This window comes from Ascaphus truei, chromosome 5, assembly GCF_040206685.1.
Source record: "Ascaphus truei isolate aAscTru1 chromosome 5, aAscTru1.hap1, whole genome shotgun sequence".
NCBI classification, from domain to species: Eukaryota; Metazoa; Chordata; class Amphibia; order Anura; family Ascaphidae; genus Ascaphus; species Ascaphus truei.
The window spans coordinates 794,616-815,499 of record NC_134487.1 but is presented as its reverse complement, the minus strand read 5'-3'; the positions used below and the strand labels follow the sequence as shown (position 1 = coordinate 815,499).

The 20,884-nt window shown below is 53.9% G+C and overlaps 1 protein-coding gene across 4 annotated transcripts in view; it reads left to right on the top strand.

Annotated features, from left to right (window-relative positions):
- The window catches only part of LOC142494778 (guanylyl cyclase-activating protein 1-like), a 77,922-nt gene extending 59,872 nt beyond the window's left edge, over nt 1-18,050 (top strand). The window contains exons 4-6 of one of the 4 annotated variants that reach the window (XM_075599227.1): nt 465-528; nt 9,526-9,777; nt 9,809-18,050. In XM_075599227.1, the coding sequence (XP_075455342.1) occupies nt 465-528; nt 9,526-9,553 (92 nt within the window). In that variant the 3' untranslated portion in view covers nt 9,554-9,777; nt 9,809-18,050. Of the gene's footprint in view, nt 1-464; nt 529-2,125; nt 2,255-9,525; nt 9,778-9,808 lie in introns of those variants that run through there. The other 3 variants (XM_075599228.1, XM_075599224.1, XM_075599225.1) reach the window with 3 other exon arrangements.
- Nucleotides 18,051-20,884: the final 2,834 nt, after the last annotated feature.

The window sequence follows — 20,884 nt, the reverse complement described above, 5'->3', positions numbered from 1 at the left end:
GCCTCCAGACCCTGTTTGAAAAATGGTGCTGGGCTACTGTAGGTCTGTGAGGTGACCCATCAGGCCCACCGGGGACTCCTGTGGGCCTGGGGCATTAACCCTGTATGTAAAATAATAAATCATGTCTTTATGGGGGGGCACAGGGGGTGGGTTATGTATTTAATAAATATAATGATGTTTATTGTGGGGATGTGTATTGTTTTTATTGTGGGTACTGGGGGTGGGGGGAGGGGGTATTGGCCCCAAGGGTATGTGGGTAGGCCTCCCGGCTGGGTATTGGGTGAGTGAGGGTGGTTAGGCCTCACGGGGTGGGGGGGGTAGTGGGGGAGGGTATGTAGGCCTCCCGAGTGGTGGGTGAGGGTGGGTTAACCCCTTAATGACTGTAGCAGTTACTAACCGCTATGGTGATTAAGGGGTTAGGGGACATTACATTGGCTGTTTTTATTCTTGTTCATGTTTTGCAGCATCGGAGGGGGCATGGACGGTGATGAAGATGAGGATGGCCTTCATCGTGGCAGCCAGACAAGGGTTAGTGCTATATGTATTTATTGTATTTATTGTTCTTTATGTATTTAAAATGGGCAAATGCACTATTATCCATATGTGGATATTAATTTTGCACATTACTATACTGTATGTGTTAAGGGTGGTGTATTTATGTGTTGGAATTTTTTTGGGGTGCACTGAATTGGTACTGCAGGCCTGCGGGGAACACCCGAGGGCCACCGCCGGCCTATAGTATCATTGCTGTGCATCCCAAAAATGTAATAGATGTAATGGGGGTATAGGGGTAGTTGGGGGCACAGGGGGTGTATGTTGTTTATTGCAATGTTTATTGGGGGTAATTGTCCCCAATAAACATGCTATTATGCCTTAACCCCTTCATTACCTTAGCGGATAGCCGCTATGGTAATGAAGCAGCATTAATGTATTTTAATAATAATGTGCGGGAGCAGGGGGTCCCCTGAGCTGAACCGCATTGATTTCTGCCTCAGAGACCCCCTGCTTCCCGAGTTACAGGCCCCGGTATTGGGCATCGGAGGCCAATGTCGCCGCCATCTTTATAGCGTCCAAGACGCGATGTGGACTCTATAAAGATGGCGGCGACATTGGCCCCGATGACACATACCGGGGCCTGTAACTCGGGAAGCAGGGGGTCCCTGAGCCACAAATCAATGCGGTTCAGATCAGGGGTCCCCCTGCTCCCACACTATTATTAAAAATACATTAATGCTGCTTAATTACCATAGCGGATAGCCGCTAAGGTAAGGAATGATTGTTTATTTATATGTGTGTTTTACTAATAGTGTAGATGTGCAGAGGGTCTCCGGAGCTGAACCTCTTTGGTTTTAGGTCCGGGGACCCCCTGCTTCCCGAGATACAGGCCCCTTTATGGGGTTCCGGTATACATACAGATATTGGCTTATAGCTGCCGCACTGCAGCGGGTCTCTTCCTTCTTTGTGGATGATTGTCAGGTCAGCTGTGGACATGGAGAGTGGAACATCCTCCCCCCCCCCATAAAGGAATTGAAAACCTTTATTAGATGCAGAGCCAGCACTGCCTGGAATTTTGTGTAATATTGGTTTGAGAAGCCGCCCGGCCCTGGGGTCTTATTTGTCTTTAGTTGCTTTATTACTTCAAATAGTTCTGTGGGCGTTATTTTCTCATTTAGTTTGAGGACGGTTTCTTCCGGAAGGGCAGGTAAGCTGCACTCTTCCAAGTATTTAGAGATAGCCGCCAATCCGGACTGAGCGTTTTGGAGGTGGGGGTTTAAATTATACAGTTTAGTGTAGTAAAACGAGAATTCTTGGGCAATTTCTTTGTCTTTGAATGTTTTAAAGCCAGATTTGGTTCGAATTGCTGAAATTTGGGATTTAACCCTTAGACCTCTTAACTTATTGGCCAATAACCGGTCTGACTTGTTTCCTTTATCATAATAACGCTGATTTGTCCATCTCAGCGCTCTCTCCACCTCTTCAAGTTGGACTTTTTTTTAGTTCAGACATTGTTTTATCTAAGATTATATATAGTTTTTTGGTAGGTTTGGTTTTATGTGCGGCCTCCAAAGACAGAACCATATCCGCCAATTCCTTGTGTTCTTTTTGTCTCTTTTTCTTTTGATAGGACGCTATGGCAATGAGGGAACCTCGGATTGTTGCCTTATGGTCCTCCCACAGCGTGGAGAGCCAACCGACCCCTTGTTTAGGTCAAAGTATTCTTTTAATTTTTGAGTAATTGTGCTCACTAATTCTGGTGAGTTTAATAAGGAGTAATTTAGTAGCTGTTATTTTTACTAAAAGATAGAGAGAGCACCATGTCGACGGGGGCATGGTCAGACCAGGATATCGAGCCAATATTTGACTGGGAAGACGCCTGGAGAACATCTCTAGTACCCAGAAAAAGATCAATCGTCGAGTAGGTCTGATGAGGGGTTGAGAAGAAGGAGTAATCTCTCTGACCCTGGTGTTGGAGTCTCCAGATATCGAACACTGGGAAGTCCTTCAGCAAATTTTTGATTTTTTTGGCCATAAGGATGGATGCCTTATGTGGCCCTTTGCCGTGAGCACTAGATCTATCTTGATCCGGGGAGCAAGTCATATTAAAATCTCCTGCAATGATTACTGAGGAGGGGTTAAGGTTACTTAAAGTTTCAAGTACTGATTCTAGGAAAGGGATCTGGCCTTCATTGGGGGCGTAGATGTTAACCAGCGCAAGCAGCACTCCTGAAAGAGAACCCAGAAGGATTAAGAATCTTCCCTCCGAATCTGCAATGCTATTCTCGAGGGCAAAGGGAGTATTATTTCGTAGCAGGGTAGCCACCCCTCTTTTCTTAGTACGGCAGGAGGCGTAGTACGGCTGTGGGTATGTCCTACTGAAAGCGTTAGAAGGAGTATTTGAATTGAAATGAGTCTCCTGTAAGAACAAGATATCTCCTTTAAGCCTATTAAGTTCTTGGAGCGCTAGTCTATGCTTCCCTACAGAGTTTAGCCCTTTAACATTCATTGATATAAGTTTTATGTTCGTTCTGTTAGCCATGCTAATTTGAAAGACCCTGCTATCGTCACTTTCCCAGGGTGACCAGGCCCCCATCGCCTAGGCCCGTAGATCTCTCGGACCTCATCCATATCGACCTCCAGTTGCCTGGGATCCCCCGAATAGAGGAGAAGCGACACGCTTAGGGAGGGGGGACGGGAAGTGGAGAGAGGGGGGAGAAGGAGGGGAGAAAAGAAACAGGCAGAAAAAGAAGCGAGTGGGCTGTGAGAGAGCCCTAACATGTGAACCTTCTTTGCCCTACTGGAAAGGGGGAGGACTTAATGCCCTTTGGAGATCTTCCTGTGCGCCTTTGAAATGGCGCCCTGAGAGGGGAAAACCAGCTCCCCCCCCTTTCATTTTAAACCGCAGCTCCGAATTTACATATGCAATTATACTCCAGAACGTTGTGGGGCCTAGGTATCCTATGTTTGTTGTGGGGGTGTGGGAGGGGTGGGCGGGGAGGACAGAGAGGGGAGGGGGGTGGAGAGGGAGGAGGGAGGGAGAGAGGGGGGGAGAGAGGGGGAGAGAGGGAGGGGGGGGGGAGAGAGGAGGGGGGGAAGGTGGGGGAGAAAAGGGGGGGAGAGGCCCACAGAACAGCATGCAAGATTTGTCAATTACTTTTGCTGGCTCCAGTTATTTACATAAGGCATAAGAATAAAACTTTACATTATTGAAACCGAATAAGAAACCTCTATGTATGGTGCTCAGTGGGCACCCGAAACCCAAAATGTACATGTGGTAAAACAATCTGAGCCATCCTGGCCTCTCAGTTCTTGGAAAGGAGCTAAGTGCTCTGGCTAGTAAGCCAGTTAGACCTTTGGTGTTTGTGTTGAGGTTCCGGTACTAAGGTACCATCTATCAGGTCAGCTTGAATATTTATGAGCTGCACTGAAACTCTTCATCTAATGGCTATCAGGAGCGGCCCCTACAGGGGTGTAGAACCCCTGATTTCAACTATACAGAGAATTAACTTTAATGTTTAAAACTAGACAGTTGTATCCATCATTTGGTGTAAACAGACAGTCCTGAGAGTCCCGCACACTAGGGGAGTGAGACCCCGGGGCCAAACCCGCGGCGCATTCCCCTGCCCCCTGCGTCCTCCAGGCGGACCCCCGCCCCTCGTGGTGGCACTTGACCCCACACCCAGATCCCCGGAAAAGTTCCAGACACTCCGATGAACCCTCCTCCCCCCTCCTCCCCTCTCTTCCCCCCTGGAGCCGCAGGACCGCCCACACATCAAGACCCTCTGGGCCCAGTCCCATGGCCTCCAGGCTCGACCCCCCCCCCCTCCATCCCCACCAGCGCTCATGTCCAGGCACCCCTGGATGGTTGTAACCGTGCACGCAGATATTAAAGAAATGTTTAAAAAAAAAAAAAGGTTGCGCAACTGTCGGGTTGAAGCGGTTGAAGGGATACTCACCGGAGCGAGAATCGGCCGTTCCTCGTCCGCCCCGGCGGTCGCATTGGTAGTGACATCATTACGGGAGGGTTTCACGAGATCTTGGTACAAGTCCAGGTCCCGCACCGGAAGTACATCCACATCCTGTCCTTGAATGGGTGTGTCGTCATTATCGTCTCCGTCCACATGGGCCTCGGCACAGTAAGGCGTAGTGGAAGCACTGGCAAGGCCACTGGGAACCTCCACGATTGGGATGCTCCTCCGCCGCTCAGGTTTCACTGTCGCCATCATAACAACCGGACTCCTCCATCGTTCAGAGCTACTGGTAAGGATCTGTTCGCCTGCAGCATCGGTTGGGGTAATCGGCACCGGTCGAAACACCACTGATGACCGACGGCTACTGGCACTAGACGAGGGTAGAGACACTTATGCTAGGGTTGAGGCACCGGATCATTTCAGTGTCATCAGCGCCAATCAGCAGGGCTCGTTCGGACTCCTGTGCCTCAAACAACAGGGGTTCCTCCTCACCCTGGCAGTCACCTTACCCGGTTGCACTTGAGTTGGCTCCAGTTCCCTGACTGCCTCTGGTTCCTCTGTGGGGACTGGGTCTGGAACTGTCTCGGGAACGTTGAGCACCGGGGTACTCTGACCCCCAGGAACATTCTCCGGAGCACTCGGGCCCTCTTGAACCTCCAGGCTTGAGGTAGTTAGTGTTTCTTTTTCGACCACCCAGGTCTTGGGGTCGGTGGCATCTTTAATAGTGAAAGCCGTAGACTGCAGCAGCGTCGGCTTTAAGAATCGTGCTCCGCATCTCGCACACGTGGCATCCTATATCAGGTCACCGCCCGGAAAGTCACACTTGGGACAGAGGCATTTATGTACCTTCTCTTGTCTACCTTTACTACCAGGAGTCCTCCCGGCAATCGGAATTGTGCAAATTCCATTTCACTGGCCATAACAGGGTTCTTGATAGGCACAGAAGCAGGAGTATTAGTGTGACTCCTCCTCTCTCTTAGAGAAACAACAGAGGGATAGGGAGTGATCACAGAACCATACTAATTGAGTGGAGTAATCAAGTACATAAATAAGGTAATCAAATGATGGGTGCAAACTGTGAACTGAAAAGTGAATCAGAAAAAGTGAAGGGAAACACAAAATGGATGTGCCCCCTAAAAGAATTCACTTAAATGCACACCAAACAAGTGTAAAAATTAACTTTTAATAAATTTACTTTTAACATATATTACCAAAGTAATGTGTAATGTGAATTACAAATATATTAAATCAACGCTATCAAGCAACCTTGTCGTCAGTTACAAAATCATACTATCCCAGTTAACCACTTAATGTTGGTGGGATATAGAGGACATAGGATGCTAAGAGTCAGGGTGTTAACCCCTCTGGAGCAACGGTGAGACCCAGTGATAGAAGTATATAGATGTACACAAGTGAATGGCCAATGGATTAAATATCCAGCACTCTTGCTAAATTAGCCAGCGCTGCGCACTATAATGGAGACTTTAGTGTGTTAAAATAAGAGTGCTTGAGTGATAAAGCTGGCACATGCAGTGATAATGTAGTACATACACTGCATCATAAAACTGCCACACACAGCAGTACTAAGGTGAATTCACAGTGATGAACTGTGAGAACCCCTCACATAGATTGCAAGGAAAGCAGGCACACTCACTATGAAATTAAAGAGATAAATAAATAACTAACTACTGGAGTCTACACAGTTAGAACCAGGAGACTGCAGACACTACATTAAAACAGCTCCAAGTAGGAGACTGACAACATTGCGCGTCCAACGCGCGTTTCCCTCCAGCAAAGGAGCTTCTTACCAGACTCCGAAGAACTGAGAGTGCGGCCAGGAACATCCAGTACCTCCCTTATCTCCAGTAGTCGTTCGGCATTGGCTGTCACAGTGCCCCCTCCCTCCGGTGGAAATCAGAGAAGGGGCGTACTGGAACAGGGCGTGACTCTGGTTCCTTTCTGAGCCAGTCACATTGCTTGGGTGGGGTCCTGGCTTTCACACCAGACCCTTGCAGAACCTTGCAAGAATAAAGCGTGCAACTTTCCTGCAAAGCTCCCACGCTGTTCCCAATGTCAGCGGGAACCGCTAACTTAGATAGTGCAACTCATGTGGGGCATTCCCGGACAAGGGAACCTCCATTGTAAAGTGCTATAGAGTACATTGTACAGCTCTCTTTGTTTTCAGAGGCTGCATGGAGTAGAGGTACAGGGTCCCTGGCGAAGCCTCAGGGGTCTGTCCCAACTTTCTTTTATGGAAGGGTATCCATGGTCCCCGGCCAAGCACCAACTTAGTTCTTTGTTAATGATATGAAGGGTATCCACGCTCCCTGGCGGAGCCCAGAGTACGCCCCAACATATCTTCGCTTAGGATGCGGTATCCACGCTCCCTGGCGAAGCCAGGGTATGCCCCAGCATATCTTCGGCGGTATCCACGCTCCCTGGCGAAGTCCAGGGTATGCCCCAGCATGTCTTCGGTGGTATCCACGCTCCCTGGCGAAGCCCAGGGTATGCCCCAGCATAGCTGCATAGCATCAGTAATAATTCTACGATGGGTATCCACACTCCCTGGCAGAGCCCAGAATACGCCCCCAAATATTTCTTTCTTTAATGGATAGGGTCTTGGTAACCCCCTCCCTGGTGTTGCCTCAGGGAGAGATCCCCCCCTTCCTTACGTTATAGCACTTGCTCTGGAAGCATACCTTGTAACTTCTAGCCTTGCGTCGCTGCAAGCCTGTCCTGTTGAGCAGTTTCTCAGCAGCGCCTCCAAATGTAGCATTTGCTCTTCCCTAATCCTCTATCAGGATCAGGGGAAAGGTGCACACCTACTCTCCCCCGAGGGGAAGAGGATCAGGGAAGGCCAGTGTTCAGGCAAGTTGTGTCTGCCCTGCCTCCCTCTCAAGTGGGGAGAGGCACTAACTAAATTTGGTTGGAAATCCCCTTAAGTACAGCCAGGAGTAGGGCACCAGGTCCGACCCAGGATTGGGTAAACCAGGCCTGGTTCCAACTCCCGTATCACTCAATAGTACTGCTGGGAGTGGGGAAAACCCATGATTAGTACTGGCAGGCCTGCTCTTACCAGGACTTACTGCCAGGGAGAGCAGACTGGTAGCCAAGAACCAGTCCTGGCTACACTTTTAACAGATCTCACCTCGCCACCCCAAGGGTGCAAGTACTGTAGGGAAAAAAATGTATTTTTCCTGCAGCGGGTTGAAGCCGGGAGTCTCCGGAGCTGATACCCATTTATACCAGCTCCGGAGACCCCAGCTTCAGTCCTGTGCAATCAAAATACATTTACGGGCAGCTTTATTAAGGCAATTAAGGTGTTAAATGATAGTGCCCAGTTTATTGTGGGTAGCGGGGGTGGGTGAAGGTGGTATTTGGCCCGTGGTGGGTTTTTAGGCCTTGCGGGAGGGTTGTGGGATAAGTTTACCCCTTCATTACCTTTGTGGTTACTACTGCTATGGTAATGAAGGGGTTAACCCTTCCCGCTGCCCACCCAGTAGTATAAACACCAGCCACGGGCCAATACACCCATTCACACACATACAGCCCCCCATTACACACACACACACACACACACACACACACACACATACACAAACACACACCCCATCACTTACAGCCATTCACAAAGAAACGCCATTAACACAGCGGATTCAAATTTTGGCAAAAAGCCCATTTGTACAATCAATTTCATTCTATCGCACTCTCTCAGTCTGTCTCAAGCTCTCTCTCTGCTTGTCTCAAGATCTCTCTCTGCCTGTCTCAAGCTCTCTCTCTCAGTCTGTCTCAGGCTCTCTCTCTGCTTGTCTCAATCTCTCTCTCTCTGCCTGTCTCTACCAGTCTCAATCTCTCTCTCTGCCTGTCTCTACAAGTCTCAATCTCTCTCTCTGCCTGTCTCTACAAGTCTCAATCTCGCTCTGCCTGTCTCATCCAGTCTCAATCTCTCTCTGCCTGTCTCAATCTCTCTCTCTCCGCCTGTCTCTACCTGTCTCAATCTCTCTCTATTGCCATCTCAATCTCTCTCTCTCTGCCTGTCTCAAGCTCTCTCTCTGCCTGCCTCAACCAGTCTTAATCTCTCTCTGCCTATCTCAATCTCTCCCTCTGCCTGTCTCAGTCTCTCTCAATCTTGCTCTCTCTCCATCTCCCTCCATCTCACTCTGTCTTGCTCTGTCTCAACCTTGATCTCACTCTGTCTCGCTTTTGCACTGTCTCAGTCAGTCATACTCACTCTCCCCCTATGAATCATATGATCATATGGGAGCCGTATTTCTCTCTCTGTATTTCTTTCGGACTCATGCTCAGCGGAGCGGTCTGTCTCTCAGGGGCACTGTCTCTCTTTCTTCCTCTTTCTCCCTCCCCCAACCCTCTCTCTCGCTGAGCCTTCTCTCACAGGTGGCCATCTTTCTGTGACTGTCGCTAGCTTTGATGCTTTCTCTCTCTTACACAGGGAAACTATCTCTCTCTTATTCTCTTTCCTCACCCCTCTTTCTCCCGCTTTCTCTCTGACACTCTTTCTCTCTCTCACAAAGTCCCCTGCTCTTTCTCCGAATCTCTCTCTCTCTCTGACTCTCTCTCTCTGACTCTCTCTCTCTGACTCTCTCTCTCTGACTCTCTCTCTCTCTGACTCTCTGTATCTCTCTGACTCTCACTGACTTTCTCTCTCTCTGACTCTCTCTCTGAGTCTCTCTCTCTGACTCTTTCTCTCTGACTCTATGTATCTCTCTGAGTCTCTGTATCTCTCTGAGCCTCTCTCTCTCTCTGACTCTCTCTGACTTTCTCTCTCTCTTACTCTCTCTCTGATTCTCTCTCTGACTCTCTCTCTCTCTCTGATGCTCTGTATCTCTCTGAGTCTCTCTCTCTCTCTCTGACTTTTCTGACTCTCTCTGACTCTCTGTATCTCTCTGAGTCTCTCTCTCTCTCTCTCTCTCTCTCTCTCTCTCTCTCTCTCTCTCTCTCTCTCTCTCTGACTTTTCTGACTCTCTCTCTCTGATAATGTTCTCATTCTCTCTTCTCATTCTCTCTTCTCATTCTCTCTTCTCATTCTCTTTTCTAGGGGAGCTATCTCTGGAAGAGTTTGTTGAGGGCGCCCGAAAAGACGAGGAATTTATGGACGTGATGATGAAAAGTTTGGATTTGACTCATATAATGACTATGATAAACAACAGGAGGCACAGCGTGTGATAGGGGGAGGCACAGCGTGTGATGGGGGAGGCGAAGAGGGTGACGGGAGGGGGAACAGCATGTGATGGGAAAGCTCAGTGTGTGATGGGGGAGGCGCGGCGGGTTACAGTGGATGATGGGGGAGGTGCAGCGGGTTACAGTGGATGATGGGGGAGGTGCAGTGTGTGACAGGGAGGCACAGCGGGTGACAGGGATGCACATTGTCTGATGAGGAGGCGCAGCATGTGACGGGAGGAGGCACAGCTTGTGATGGGTGGAGGCACAGAATGTGATATGGAGGCACAGTGTGTGAAGGGAGGAGGCACAGCATGTGACAGGGAGGCACAGTGTCTGATGAGACGGCACAGTGTGTGATGGGAGGAGTTACAGCATGTGATGGGAGGAGGCACAACGTGTGAAGGAGAGGAGGCACAGCGTGTGATGGAGGAGGCACAGTGTGTGACAGGAGAGGAGGCACAGTGTGTGATGGTGAGGAGACACAGTGTGTGACAGGAGAGGAGGCACAGCATGTGATGGGAGAGGAGGCACAGCGTGCGATGGGGAAGGCACAGCATGTGATCCGAGAGGAGGCACAGTGTGTGATGGGAGAGGAGGCAAAGTGTGTGACAGGAGAGGAGGCACAGCATGTGATAGGAGAGGAGGCACAGCGTGTGATAGGAGAGGAGGCACAGCGTGTGACAGGAAAGGAGGCACAGCGTGTGATAGGAGAGGAGGCACAGCGTGTGACAGGAAAGGAGGCACAGCGTGTGACAGGATAGGAGGCGCAGTGTGTGATGGGAGAGGAGGCACAGTGTGTGATGGGAGAGGAGGCACAGCATGTGACGGGAGAGGAGGCACAGCATGTGACAGGAGTGGAGGCACAGTGTGTGACAGGAGAGGAGGCACAGTGTGTGATGGGAGAGGAGGCACAGCGTGTGACAGGAGAGAAGGCACAGTGTGTGACAGGGGAGGAAGCACAGCGTGTGACAGGAGAGGAGACAGTGTGATAGGAGAGGAGGCACAGCGTGTGATAGGAGAGGAGGCACAGCGTGTGATGGGAGAGGAGGCACAGCGTGTGATGGGAGAGGAGGCACAGTGTGTGACAGGAGAGGAGGCACAGCATGTGATGGGAGAGGAGGCACAGCATGTGATAGGAGAGGAGGCACAGCGTGAGATAGGAGAGGAGGCACAGCGTGTGATGAGAGAGGAGGCACAGTGTGTGACAGGAGAGGAGGCACAGCATGTGATGGGAGAGGAGGCACAGTGTGTGATAGGAGAGGAGGCACAGCATGTGATGGGAGAGGAGGCACAGCGTGTGATAGGAGAGGAGGCACAGTGTGTGACAGGAGAGGAGGCAAAGCGTGTGATGGGAGAGGAGGCACAGTGTGTGATGGGAGAGGAGGAACAGTGTGTGATAGGAGAGGAGGCACAGCGTGTGATAGGAAAGGAGGCACAGTGTGTGATAGGAGAGGAGGCACAGCGTGTGATAGGAGAGGAGGCACAGCGTGTGATAGGAGAGGAGGCACAGCGTGTGATGGGAGAGGAGGCACAGCATGTGATGGGAGAGGAGGCACAGCGTGTGACAGGAGAGGAGGCACAGTGTGTGACAGGAGAGGAGGCACAGCGTGTCATGGGAGAGGAGGCACAGCGTGTGATGGGAGAGGAGGCACAGTGTGTGACAGGAGAGGAGGCACAGCGTGTGATAGGAGAGGAGGCACAGCGTGTGATAGGAGAGGAGGCACAGCGTGTGATGGGAGAGGAGGCACAGCATGTGATGAGAGAGGAGGCACAGCGTGTTACAGGAGAGGAGGCACAGTGTGTGATGGGAGAGGAGGCACAGTGTGTGATGGGAGAGGAGGCAAAGCGTGTGATAGGAGAGGAGGCACAGTGTGTGATGGGAGAGGAGGCACAGTGTGTGATGGGAGAGGAGGCACAGCATGTGATGGGAGAGGAGGCACAGTGTGTGATAGGAGAGGAGGAACAGCGTGTCACAGGAGAGGAGGCACAGTGTGTGACAGGAGAGGAGGCACAGCGTGTGATAGGAGAGGAGGCACAGTGTGTGACAGGAGAGGAGGCACAGTGTGTGACAGGAGAGGAGGCACAGTGTGTGACAGGAGAGGAGGCACAGTGTGTGACAGGAGAGGAGGCACAGTGTGTGACAGGAGAGGAGGCACAGTGTGTGACAGGAGAGGAGGCACAGCGTGTGACAGGAGAGGAGGCACAGTGTGTGACAGGAGAGGAGGCACAGTGTGTGACAGGAGAGGAGGCACAGCGTGTCATGGGAGAGGAGGCACAGCGTGTGATGGGAGAGGAGGCACAGTGTGTGATGGGAGAGGAGGCACAGTGTGTGACAGGAGAGGAGGCACAGCGTGTGATAGGAGAGGAGGCACAGCGTGTGATAGGAGAGGAGGCACAGCGTGTGATGGGAGAGGAGGCACAGCGTGTGACAGGAGAGGAGGCACAGTGTGTGATGGGAGAGGAGGCAAAGCGTGTGATAGGAGAGGAGGCACAGCGTGTGATGGGAGAGCAGGCACAGTGTGTGATGGGAGAGGAGGCACAGTGTGTGATAGGAGAGGAGGCACAGTGTGTGATGGGAGAGGAGGCACAGCATGTGATGGGAGAGGAGGCACAGCATGTGATAGGAGAGGAGGCACAGTGTGTGATGGGAGAGGAGGCACAGTGTGTGATGGGAGAGGAGGCAAAGCGTGTGATAGGAGAGGAGGCACAGCGTGTGATGGGAGAGGAGGCACAGCATGTGATGGGAGAGGAGGCACAGTGTGTGATAGGAGAGGAGGCACAGTGTGTGATAGGAGAGGAGGCACAGCATGTGATGGGAGAGGAGGCACAGCGTGTGATGGGAGAGGAGGCACAGCGTGTGATGGGAGAGGAGGCACAGTGTGTGATAGGAGAGGAGGCACAGCATATGATGGGAGAGGAGGCACAGTGTGTGACAGGAGAGGAGGCACAGTGTGTGACAGGAGAGGAGGCACAGCGTGTGATGGGAGAGGAGGCACGGCGTGTGATGGGAGAGGAGGCACAGTGTGTGACAGGAGAGGAGGCAAAGCGTGTGATGTGAGAGGAGGCACAGTGTGTGATAGGAGAGGAGGCACAGCATGTGATGGGAGAGGAGGCACAGCATGTGATGGGAGAGGAGGCACAGCATGTGATGGGAGAGGAGGCACAGTGTGTGATGGGAGAGGAGGCACAGCATGTGATGGGAGAGGAGGCACAGCATGTGATGGGAGAGGAGGCACAGCATGTGATGGGAGAGGAGGCACAGTGTATGATGGGAGAGGAGGCACAGTGTGTGATACGAGAGAAGGCACAGTGTGTGACAGGAGAGGAGGCACAGCATGTGATGGGAGAGGAGGCACAGCGTGTGATAGGAGAACAGGCACAGCATGTGACAGGAGAGGAGGCACAGCGTGTGATGGGAGAGGAGGCACAGCGTGTGATGGGAGAGGAGGCACAGTGTGTGACAGGAGAGGAGGCAAAGCGTGTGACGGGAGAGGAGGCACAGCGTGTGATGGGAGAGGAGGCACAGCATGTGATGGGAGAGGAGACACAGTGTGTGATGGGAGAGGAGGCACAGCGTGTGATGGGAGAGGAGGCACAGTGTGTGATAGGAGAGGAGGCACAGCGTGTGATGGGAGAGGAGGCACAGTGTGTGATAGAGAGGAGGCACAGCATGTGATGGGAGAGGAGGCACAGTGTGTGATAGGAGAGGAGGCACAGCATATGATGGGAGAGGAGGCACAGTGTGTGATGGGCGAGGAGGCACAGTGTGTGATAGGAGAGGCGGCACAGTGTGTGATAGGAGAGGAGGCACAGCATGTGATGGGAGAGGAGGCACAGTGTGTGATGGGCGAAGAGGCACAGTGTGTGATAGGAGAGGCGGCACAGCGTGTTACAGGAGAGGAGGCACAGTGTGTGATGGGAGAGGAGGCACAGTGTGTGATGGGAGAGGAGGCAAAGCGTGTGATAGGAGAGGAGGCACAGTGTGTGATGGGAGAGGAGGCACAGTGTGTGATGGGAGAGGAGGCACAGCATGTGATGGGAGAGGAGGCACAGTGTGTGATAGGAGAGGAGGAACAGCGTGTCACAGGAGAGGAGGCACAGTGTGTGACAGGAGAGGAGGCACAGCGTGTGATAGGAGAGGAGGCACAGTGTGTGACAGGAGAGGAGGCACAGTGTGTGACAGGAGAGGAGGCACAGTGTGTGACAGGAGAGGAGGCACAGTGTGTGACAGGAGAGGAGGCACAGTGTGTGACAGGAGAGGAGGCACAGTGTGTGACAGGAGAGGAGGCACAGCGTGTGACAGGAGAGGAGGCACAGTGTGTGACAGGAGAGGAGGCACAGTGTGTGACAGGAGAGGAGGCACAGCGTGTCATGGGAGAGGAGGCACAGCGTGTGATGGGAGAGGAGGCACAGTGTGTGATGGGAGAGGAGGCACAGTGTGTGACAGGAGAGGAGGCACAGCGTGTGATAGGAGAGGAGGCACAGCGTGTGATAGGAGAGGAGGCACAGCGTGTGATGGGAGAGGAGGCACAGCGTGTGACAGGAGAGGAGGCACAGTGTGTGATGGGAGAGGAGGCAAAGCGTGTGATAGGAGAGGAGGCACAGCGTGTGATAGGAGAGGAGGCACAGTGTGTGATGGGAGAGGAGGCACAGTGTGTGATAGGAGAGGAGGCACAGTGTGTGATGGGAGAGGAGGCACAGCATGTGATGGGAGAGGAGGCACAGCATGTGATAGGAGAGGAGGCACAGTGTGTGATGGGAGAGGAGGCACAGTGTGTGATGGGAGAGGAGGCAAAGCGTGTGATAGGAGAGGAGGCACAGCGTGTGATGGGAGAGGAGGCACAGCATGTGATGGGAGAGGAGGCACAGTGTGTGATAGGAGAGGAGGCACAGTGTGTGATAGGAGAGGAGGCACAGCATGTGATGGGAGAGGAGGCACAGCGTGTGATGGGAGAGGAGGCACAGCGTGTGATGGGAGAGGAGGCACAGTGTGTGATAGGAGAGGAGGCACAGCATATGATGGGAGAGGAGGCACAGTGTGTGACAGGAGAGGAGGCACAGTGTGTGACAGGAGAGGAGGCACAGCGTGTGATGGGAGAGGAGGCACGGCGTGTGATGGGAGAGGAGGCACAGTGTGTGACAGGAGAGGAGGCAAAGCGTGTGATGTGAGAGGAGGCACAGTGTGTGATAGGAGAGGAGGCACAGCATGTGATGGGAGAGGAGGCACAGCATGTGATGGGAGAGGAGGCACAGCATGTGATGGGAGAGGAGGCACAGTGTGTGATGGGAGAGGAGGCACAGCATGTGATGGGAGAGGAGGCACAGCATGTGATGGGAGAGGAGGCACAGCATGTGATGGGAGAGGAGGCACAGTGTATGATGGGAGAGGAGGCACAGTGTGTGATACGAGAGAAGGCACAGTGTGTGACAGGAGAGGAGGCACAGCATGTGATGGGAGAGGAGGCACAGCGTGTGATAGGAGAACAGGCACAGCATGTGACAGGAGAGGAGGCACAGCGTGTGATGGGAGAGGAGGCACAGCGTGTGATGGGAGAGGAGGCACAGTGTGTGACAGGAGAGGAGGCAAAGCGTGTGACGGGAGAGGAGGCACAGCGTGTGATGGGAGAGGAGGCACAGCATGTGATGGGAGAGGAGACACAGTGTGTGATGGGAGAGGAGGCACAGCGTGTGATGGGAGAGGAGGCACAGTGTGTGATAGGAGAGGAGGCACAGCGTGTGATGGGAGAGGAGGCACAGTGTGTGATAGAGAGGAGGCACAGCATGTGATGGGAGAGGAGGCACAGTGTGTGATAGGAGAGGAGGCACAGCATATGATGGGAGAGGAGGCACAGTGTGTGATGGGCGAGGAGGCACAGTGTGTGATAGGAGAGGCGGCACAGTGTGTGATAGGAGAGGAGGCACAGCATGTGATGGGAGAGGAGGCACAGTGTGTGATGGGAGAGGAGGCACAGCATGTGATGGGAGAGGAAGCACAGTGTGTGATGGGAGAGGAGGCACAGCGTGTGATGGGAGAGGAGGCACAGCGTGTGATAGGAGAGGAGGCACAGTGTGTGACAGGAGAGGAGGCACAGCACGTGATGGGAGAGCAAGCCCAACATGTGTTGGGAGAGGAGGCACAGTGTGTGATAGGAGAGGAGGCACAGCGTGTGACAGGAGAGGAGGCACAGTGTGTGATAGGAGAGGAGGCACAGCGTGTGATGGGAGAGGAGGCACAGTGTGTGATAGGAGAGGAGGCACAGCGTGTGATGGGAGAGGAGGCACAGTGTGTGATGGGAGAGGAGGCACAGCGTGTGATAGGAGAGGAGGCACAGCGTGTGATAGGAGAGGAGGCACAGCATGTGATTGGAGAGGAGGCACAGTGTGTGATGGGAGAGGAGGCACAGTGTGTGATAGGAGAGGAGGCACAGCGTGTGATAGGAGAGGAGGCACAGCGTGTGACAGGAGAGGAGGCACAGCGTGTGATATGAGAGGAGGCTAAGCGTGTGATGGGAGAGGAGGCACAGCGTGTGATAGGAGAGGAGGCACAGCGTGTGATAGGAGAGGAGGCACAGTGTGTGATGGGAGAGGAGGCACAGCGTGTGATAGGAGAGGAGGCACAGTGTGTGATGGGAGAGGAAGCACAGTGTGTGATGGGAGAGGAGGCACAGTGTGTGATAGGAGAGAAGGCACAGTGTGTGACAGGAGAGGAGGCACAGCGTGTGATAGGAGAGGAGGCACAGCATGTGATGGGAGAGGAGGCACAGCGTGTGATGGGAGAGGAGGCACAGCGTGTGACAGGAGAGGAGGCAAAGCGTGTGATGGGAGAGGAGGCACAGTGTGTGACAGGAGAGGAGGCAAAGCGTGTGATGGGAGAGGAGGCACAGCGTGTGATAGGAGAGGAGGCACAGCGTGTGATAGGAGAGGAGGCACAGTGTGTGATAGGAGAGGAGGCATAGTGTGATGGGAGAGGAGGCACAGTGTGTGATAGGAGAGGAGGCACAGCGTGTGATGGGAGAGGAGGCACAGCATGTGATGAGAGAGGAGGCACAGCGTGTGACAGGAGAGGAGGCACAGTGTGTGATGGGAGAGGAGGCACAGTGTGTGATGGGAGAGGAGGCACAGTGTGTGATGGGAGAGGAGGCAAAGCGTGTGATAGGAGAGGAGGCACAGCATATGATGGGAGAGGAGGCACAGTGTGTGACAGGAGAGGAGGCACAGTGTGTGACAGGAGAGGAGGCACAGCATGTGATAGGAGAGGAGGCACAGTGTGTGATAGGAGAGGAGGCACAGCGTGTGATAGGAGAGGAGGCACAGTGTGTGATGGGAGAGGAGGCAAAGCGTGTGATAGGAGAGGAGGCACAGCATATGATGGGAGAGGAGGCACAGTGTGTGACAGGAGAGGAGGCACAGTGTGTGACAGGAGAGGAGGCACAGCGTGTGATGGGAGAGGAGGCACAGCATGTGATGGGAGAGGAGGCACAGCTTGTGATAGGAGAGGAGGCACAGTTTGTGACAGGAGAGGAGGCACAGTGTGTGACAGGAGAGGAGGCACAGTGTGTGACAGGAGAGGAGGCACATTGTGTGACAGGAGAGGAGGCACAGCGTGTGACAGGAGAGGAGGCACAGCGTGTCATGGGAGAGGAGGCACAGTGTGTGACAGGAGAGGAGGCACAGCGTGTGATAGGAGAGGAGGCACAGCGTGTGATAGGAGAGGAGGCACAGCGTGTGATGGGAGAGGAGGCACAGCATGTGATGAGAGAGGAGGCACAGCGTGTGACAGGAGAGGAGGCACAGTGTGTGATGGGAGAGGAGGCACAGCATGTGACAGGAGAGGAGGCACAGTGTGTGATGGGAGAGGCACAGCGTGTGACAGGAGAGGAGGCACAGCGTGTGATAGGAGAGGAGGCACAGCGTGTGATAGGAGAGGAGGCACAGTGTGTGATAGGATAGGAGGCACAGCGTGTGATAGGAGAGGAGGCACAGTGTGTGATGGGAGAGGCACAGCGTGTGACAGGAGAGGAGGCACAGCATGTGATAGGAGAGGAGGCACAGCGTGTGATAGGAGAGGAGGCACAGTGTGTGACAGGAGAGGAGGCACAGCGTGTGATGGGAGAGGAGGCACAGCGTGTGATAGGAGAGGAGGCACAGTGTGTGATAGGAGAGGAGGCACAGCATGTGATGGGAGAGCAGGTACAGCATGTGATGGGAGAGGAGGCACAGTGTGTGATAGGAGAGGAGGCACAGTGTGTGACAGGAGAGGAGGCACAGTGTGTGATAGGAGAGGAGGCACAGAGTGTGATGGGAGAGGAGGCACAGCGTGTGATGGGAGAGGAGGCACAGTGTGTGATAGGAGAGGAGGAACAGTGTGTGATGGGAGAGGAGGCACAGCGTGTGAGGGAGAGGAGGCACAGTGTGTGATAGGAGAGGAGGCACAGCATGTGATGGGAGAGGAGGCACAGCGTGTGATAGGAGAGGAGGCACAGCGTGTGACAGGAGAGGAGGCACAGTGTGTGACAGGAGAGGAGGCACAGTGTGTGACAGGAGAGGAGGCACAGTGTGTGACAGGAGAGGAGGCACAGCGTGTGATGGGAGAGGAGGCACAGCGTGTGATCGGAGAGGAGGCACAGCGTGTGATGGGAGAGGAGGCACAGCATGTGATGGGAGAGGAGGCACAGCTTGTGATAGGAGAGGAGGCACAGTTTGTGACAGGAGAGGAGGCACAGTGTGTGACAGGAGAGGAGGCACAGTGTGTGACAGGAGAGGAGGCACATTGTGTGACAGGAGAGGAGGCACAGCGTGTGATAGGAGAGGAGGCACAGCGTGTGATGGGAGAGGAGGCACAGCATGTGATGAGAGAGGAGGCACAGCGTGTGATAGGAGAGGAGGCACAGTGTGTGATGGGAGAGGCACAGCGTGTGACAGGAGAGGAGGCACAGCGTGTGATAGGAGAGGAGGCACAGCGTGTGATAGGAGAGGAGGCACAGTGTGTGATAGGATAGGAGGCACAGCGTGTGATAGGAGAGGAGGCACAGTGTGTGATGGGAGAGGCACAGCGTGTGACAGGAGAGGAGGCACAGCGTGTGATGGGAGAGGAGGCACAGCATGTGATGGGAGAGGAGGCACAGTGTGTGACAGGAGAGGAGGCACAGAGTGTGACAGGAGAGGAGGCAAAGCGTGTGACAGGAGAGGAGGCACAGCGTGTGATAGGAGAGGAGGCACAGTGTGTGACAGGAGAGGAGGCACAGCGTGTGATGGGAGAGGAGGCACAGCGTGTGATAGGAGAGGAGGCACAGTGTGTGATAGGAGAGGAGGCACAGCTTGTGATGGGAGAGCAGGCACAGCATGTGATGGGAGAGGAGGCACAGTGTGTGATAGGAGAGGTGGCACAGTGTGTGACAGGAGAGGAGGCACAGTGTGTGATAGGAGAGGAGGCGCAGAGTGTGATGGGAGAGGAGGCACAGCGTGTGATGGGAGAGGAGGCACAGTGTGTGATAGGAGAGGAGGCACAGCGTGTGACAGGAGAGGAGGCACAGTGTGTGACAGGAGAGGAGGCACAGTGTGTGACAGGAGAGGAGGCACAGCGTGTGATGGGAGAGGAGGCACAGCGTGTGATGGGAGAGGAGGCACAGTGTGTGACAGGAGAGGAGGCAAAGCGTGTGATGGGAGAGGAGGCACAGCGTGTGATGGGAGAGGAGGCACAACGTGTGATAGGAGAGGAGGCACAGCGTGTGATAGGAGAGGAGGCACAGCGTGTGACAGGAAAGGAGGCACAGTGTGTGATGGGAGAGGAGGCACAGTGTGTGACAGGAGAGGAGGCACAGTGTGTGATGGGAGAGGAGGCACCGCGTGTGATGGGAGAGGAGGCACAGTGTGTGACAGGAGAGGAGGCACAGTGTGTGACAGGAGAGGAGGCACAGCGTGTGATGGGAGAGGAGGCACAGCGTGTGATGAGAGAGGAGGCACAGCGTGTGACAGGAGAGGAGGCACAGTGTGTGATGGGAGAGGAGGCAAAGCGTGTGATAGGAGAGGAGGCACAGTGTGTGATAGGATAGGAGGCACAGCGTGTGATAGGAGAGGAGGCACAGTGTGTGATGGGAGAGGCACAGCGTGTGACAGGAGAGGAGGCACAGCGTGTGATTGGAGAGGAGGCACAGCATGTGATGGGAGAGGAGGCACAGTGTGTGACAGGAGAGGAGGCACAGTGTGTGATAGGAGAGGAGGCAAAGCATGTGACAGGAGAGGAGGCACAGCGTGTGATAGGAGAGGAGGCACAGTGTGTGACAGGAGAGGAGGCACAGCGTGTGATGGGAGAGGAGGCACAGCGTGTGATAGGAGAGGAGGCGCAGTGTGTGATAGGAGAGGAGGCACAGCGTGTGATAGGAGAGGAGGCACAGCGTGTGACAGGAGAGGAGGCACAGCATATGATGGGAGAGGAGGCACAGTGTGTGATAGGAGAGGAGGCACAGCGTGTGATAGGAGAGGAGGCACAGCATGTGATGGGAGAGGAGGCACAGTGTGTGATAGGAGAGGAGGCACAGCGTGTGATAGGAGAGGAGGCACAGCATGTGATGGGAGAGGAGGCACAGCGTGTGACAGGAGAGGAGGCACAGTGTGTGATGGGAGAGGCACAGCGTGTGACAGGAGAGGAGGCACAGCGTGTGATGGGAGAGGAGGCACAGCATGTGATGGGAGAGGAGGCACAGTGTGTGACAGGAGAGGAGGCACAGTGTGTGATAGGAGAGTAGGCAAAGCATGTGACAGGAGAGGAGGCACAGCGTGTGATAGGAGAGGAGGCACAGTGTGTGACAGGAGAGGAGGCACAGCGTGTGATGGGAGAGGAGGCACAGCGTGTGATGGGAGAGGAGGCGCAGTGTGTGATAGGAGAGGAGGCACAGCGTGTGATAGGAGAGGAGGCACAGAGTGTGATGGGAGAGGAGGAACAGTGTGTGATGGGAGAGGAGGCACAGCGTGTGGTAGGAGAGGAGGCACAGCGTGTGATAGGAGAGGAGGCACAGCGTGTGACAGGAGAGGAGGCACAGTGTGTTACAGGAGATGAGGCACAGCGTGTGATAGGAGAGGAGGCACAGCGTGTGACAGGAGAGGAGGCACAGCATATGATGGGAGAGGAGGCACAGTGTGTGACAGGAGAGGAGGCACAGTGTGTGACAGGAGAGGAGGCACAGCGTGTGATGGGAGAGGAGGCACAGCGTGTGATGGGAGAGGAGGCACAGTGT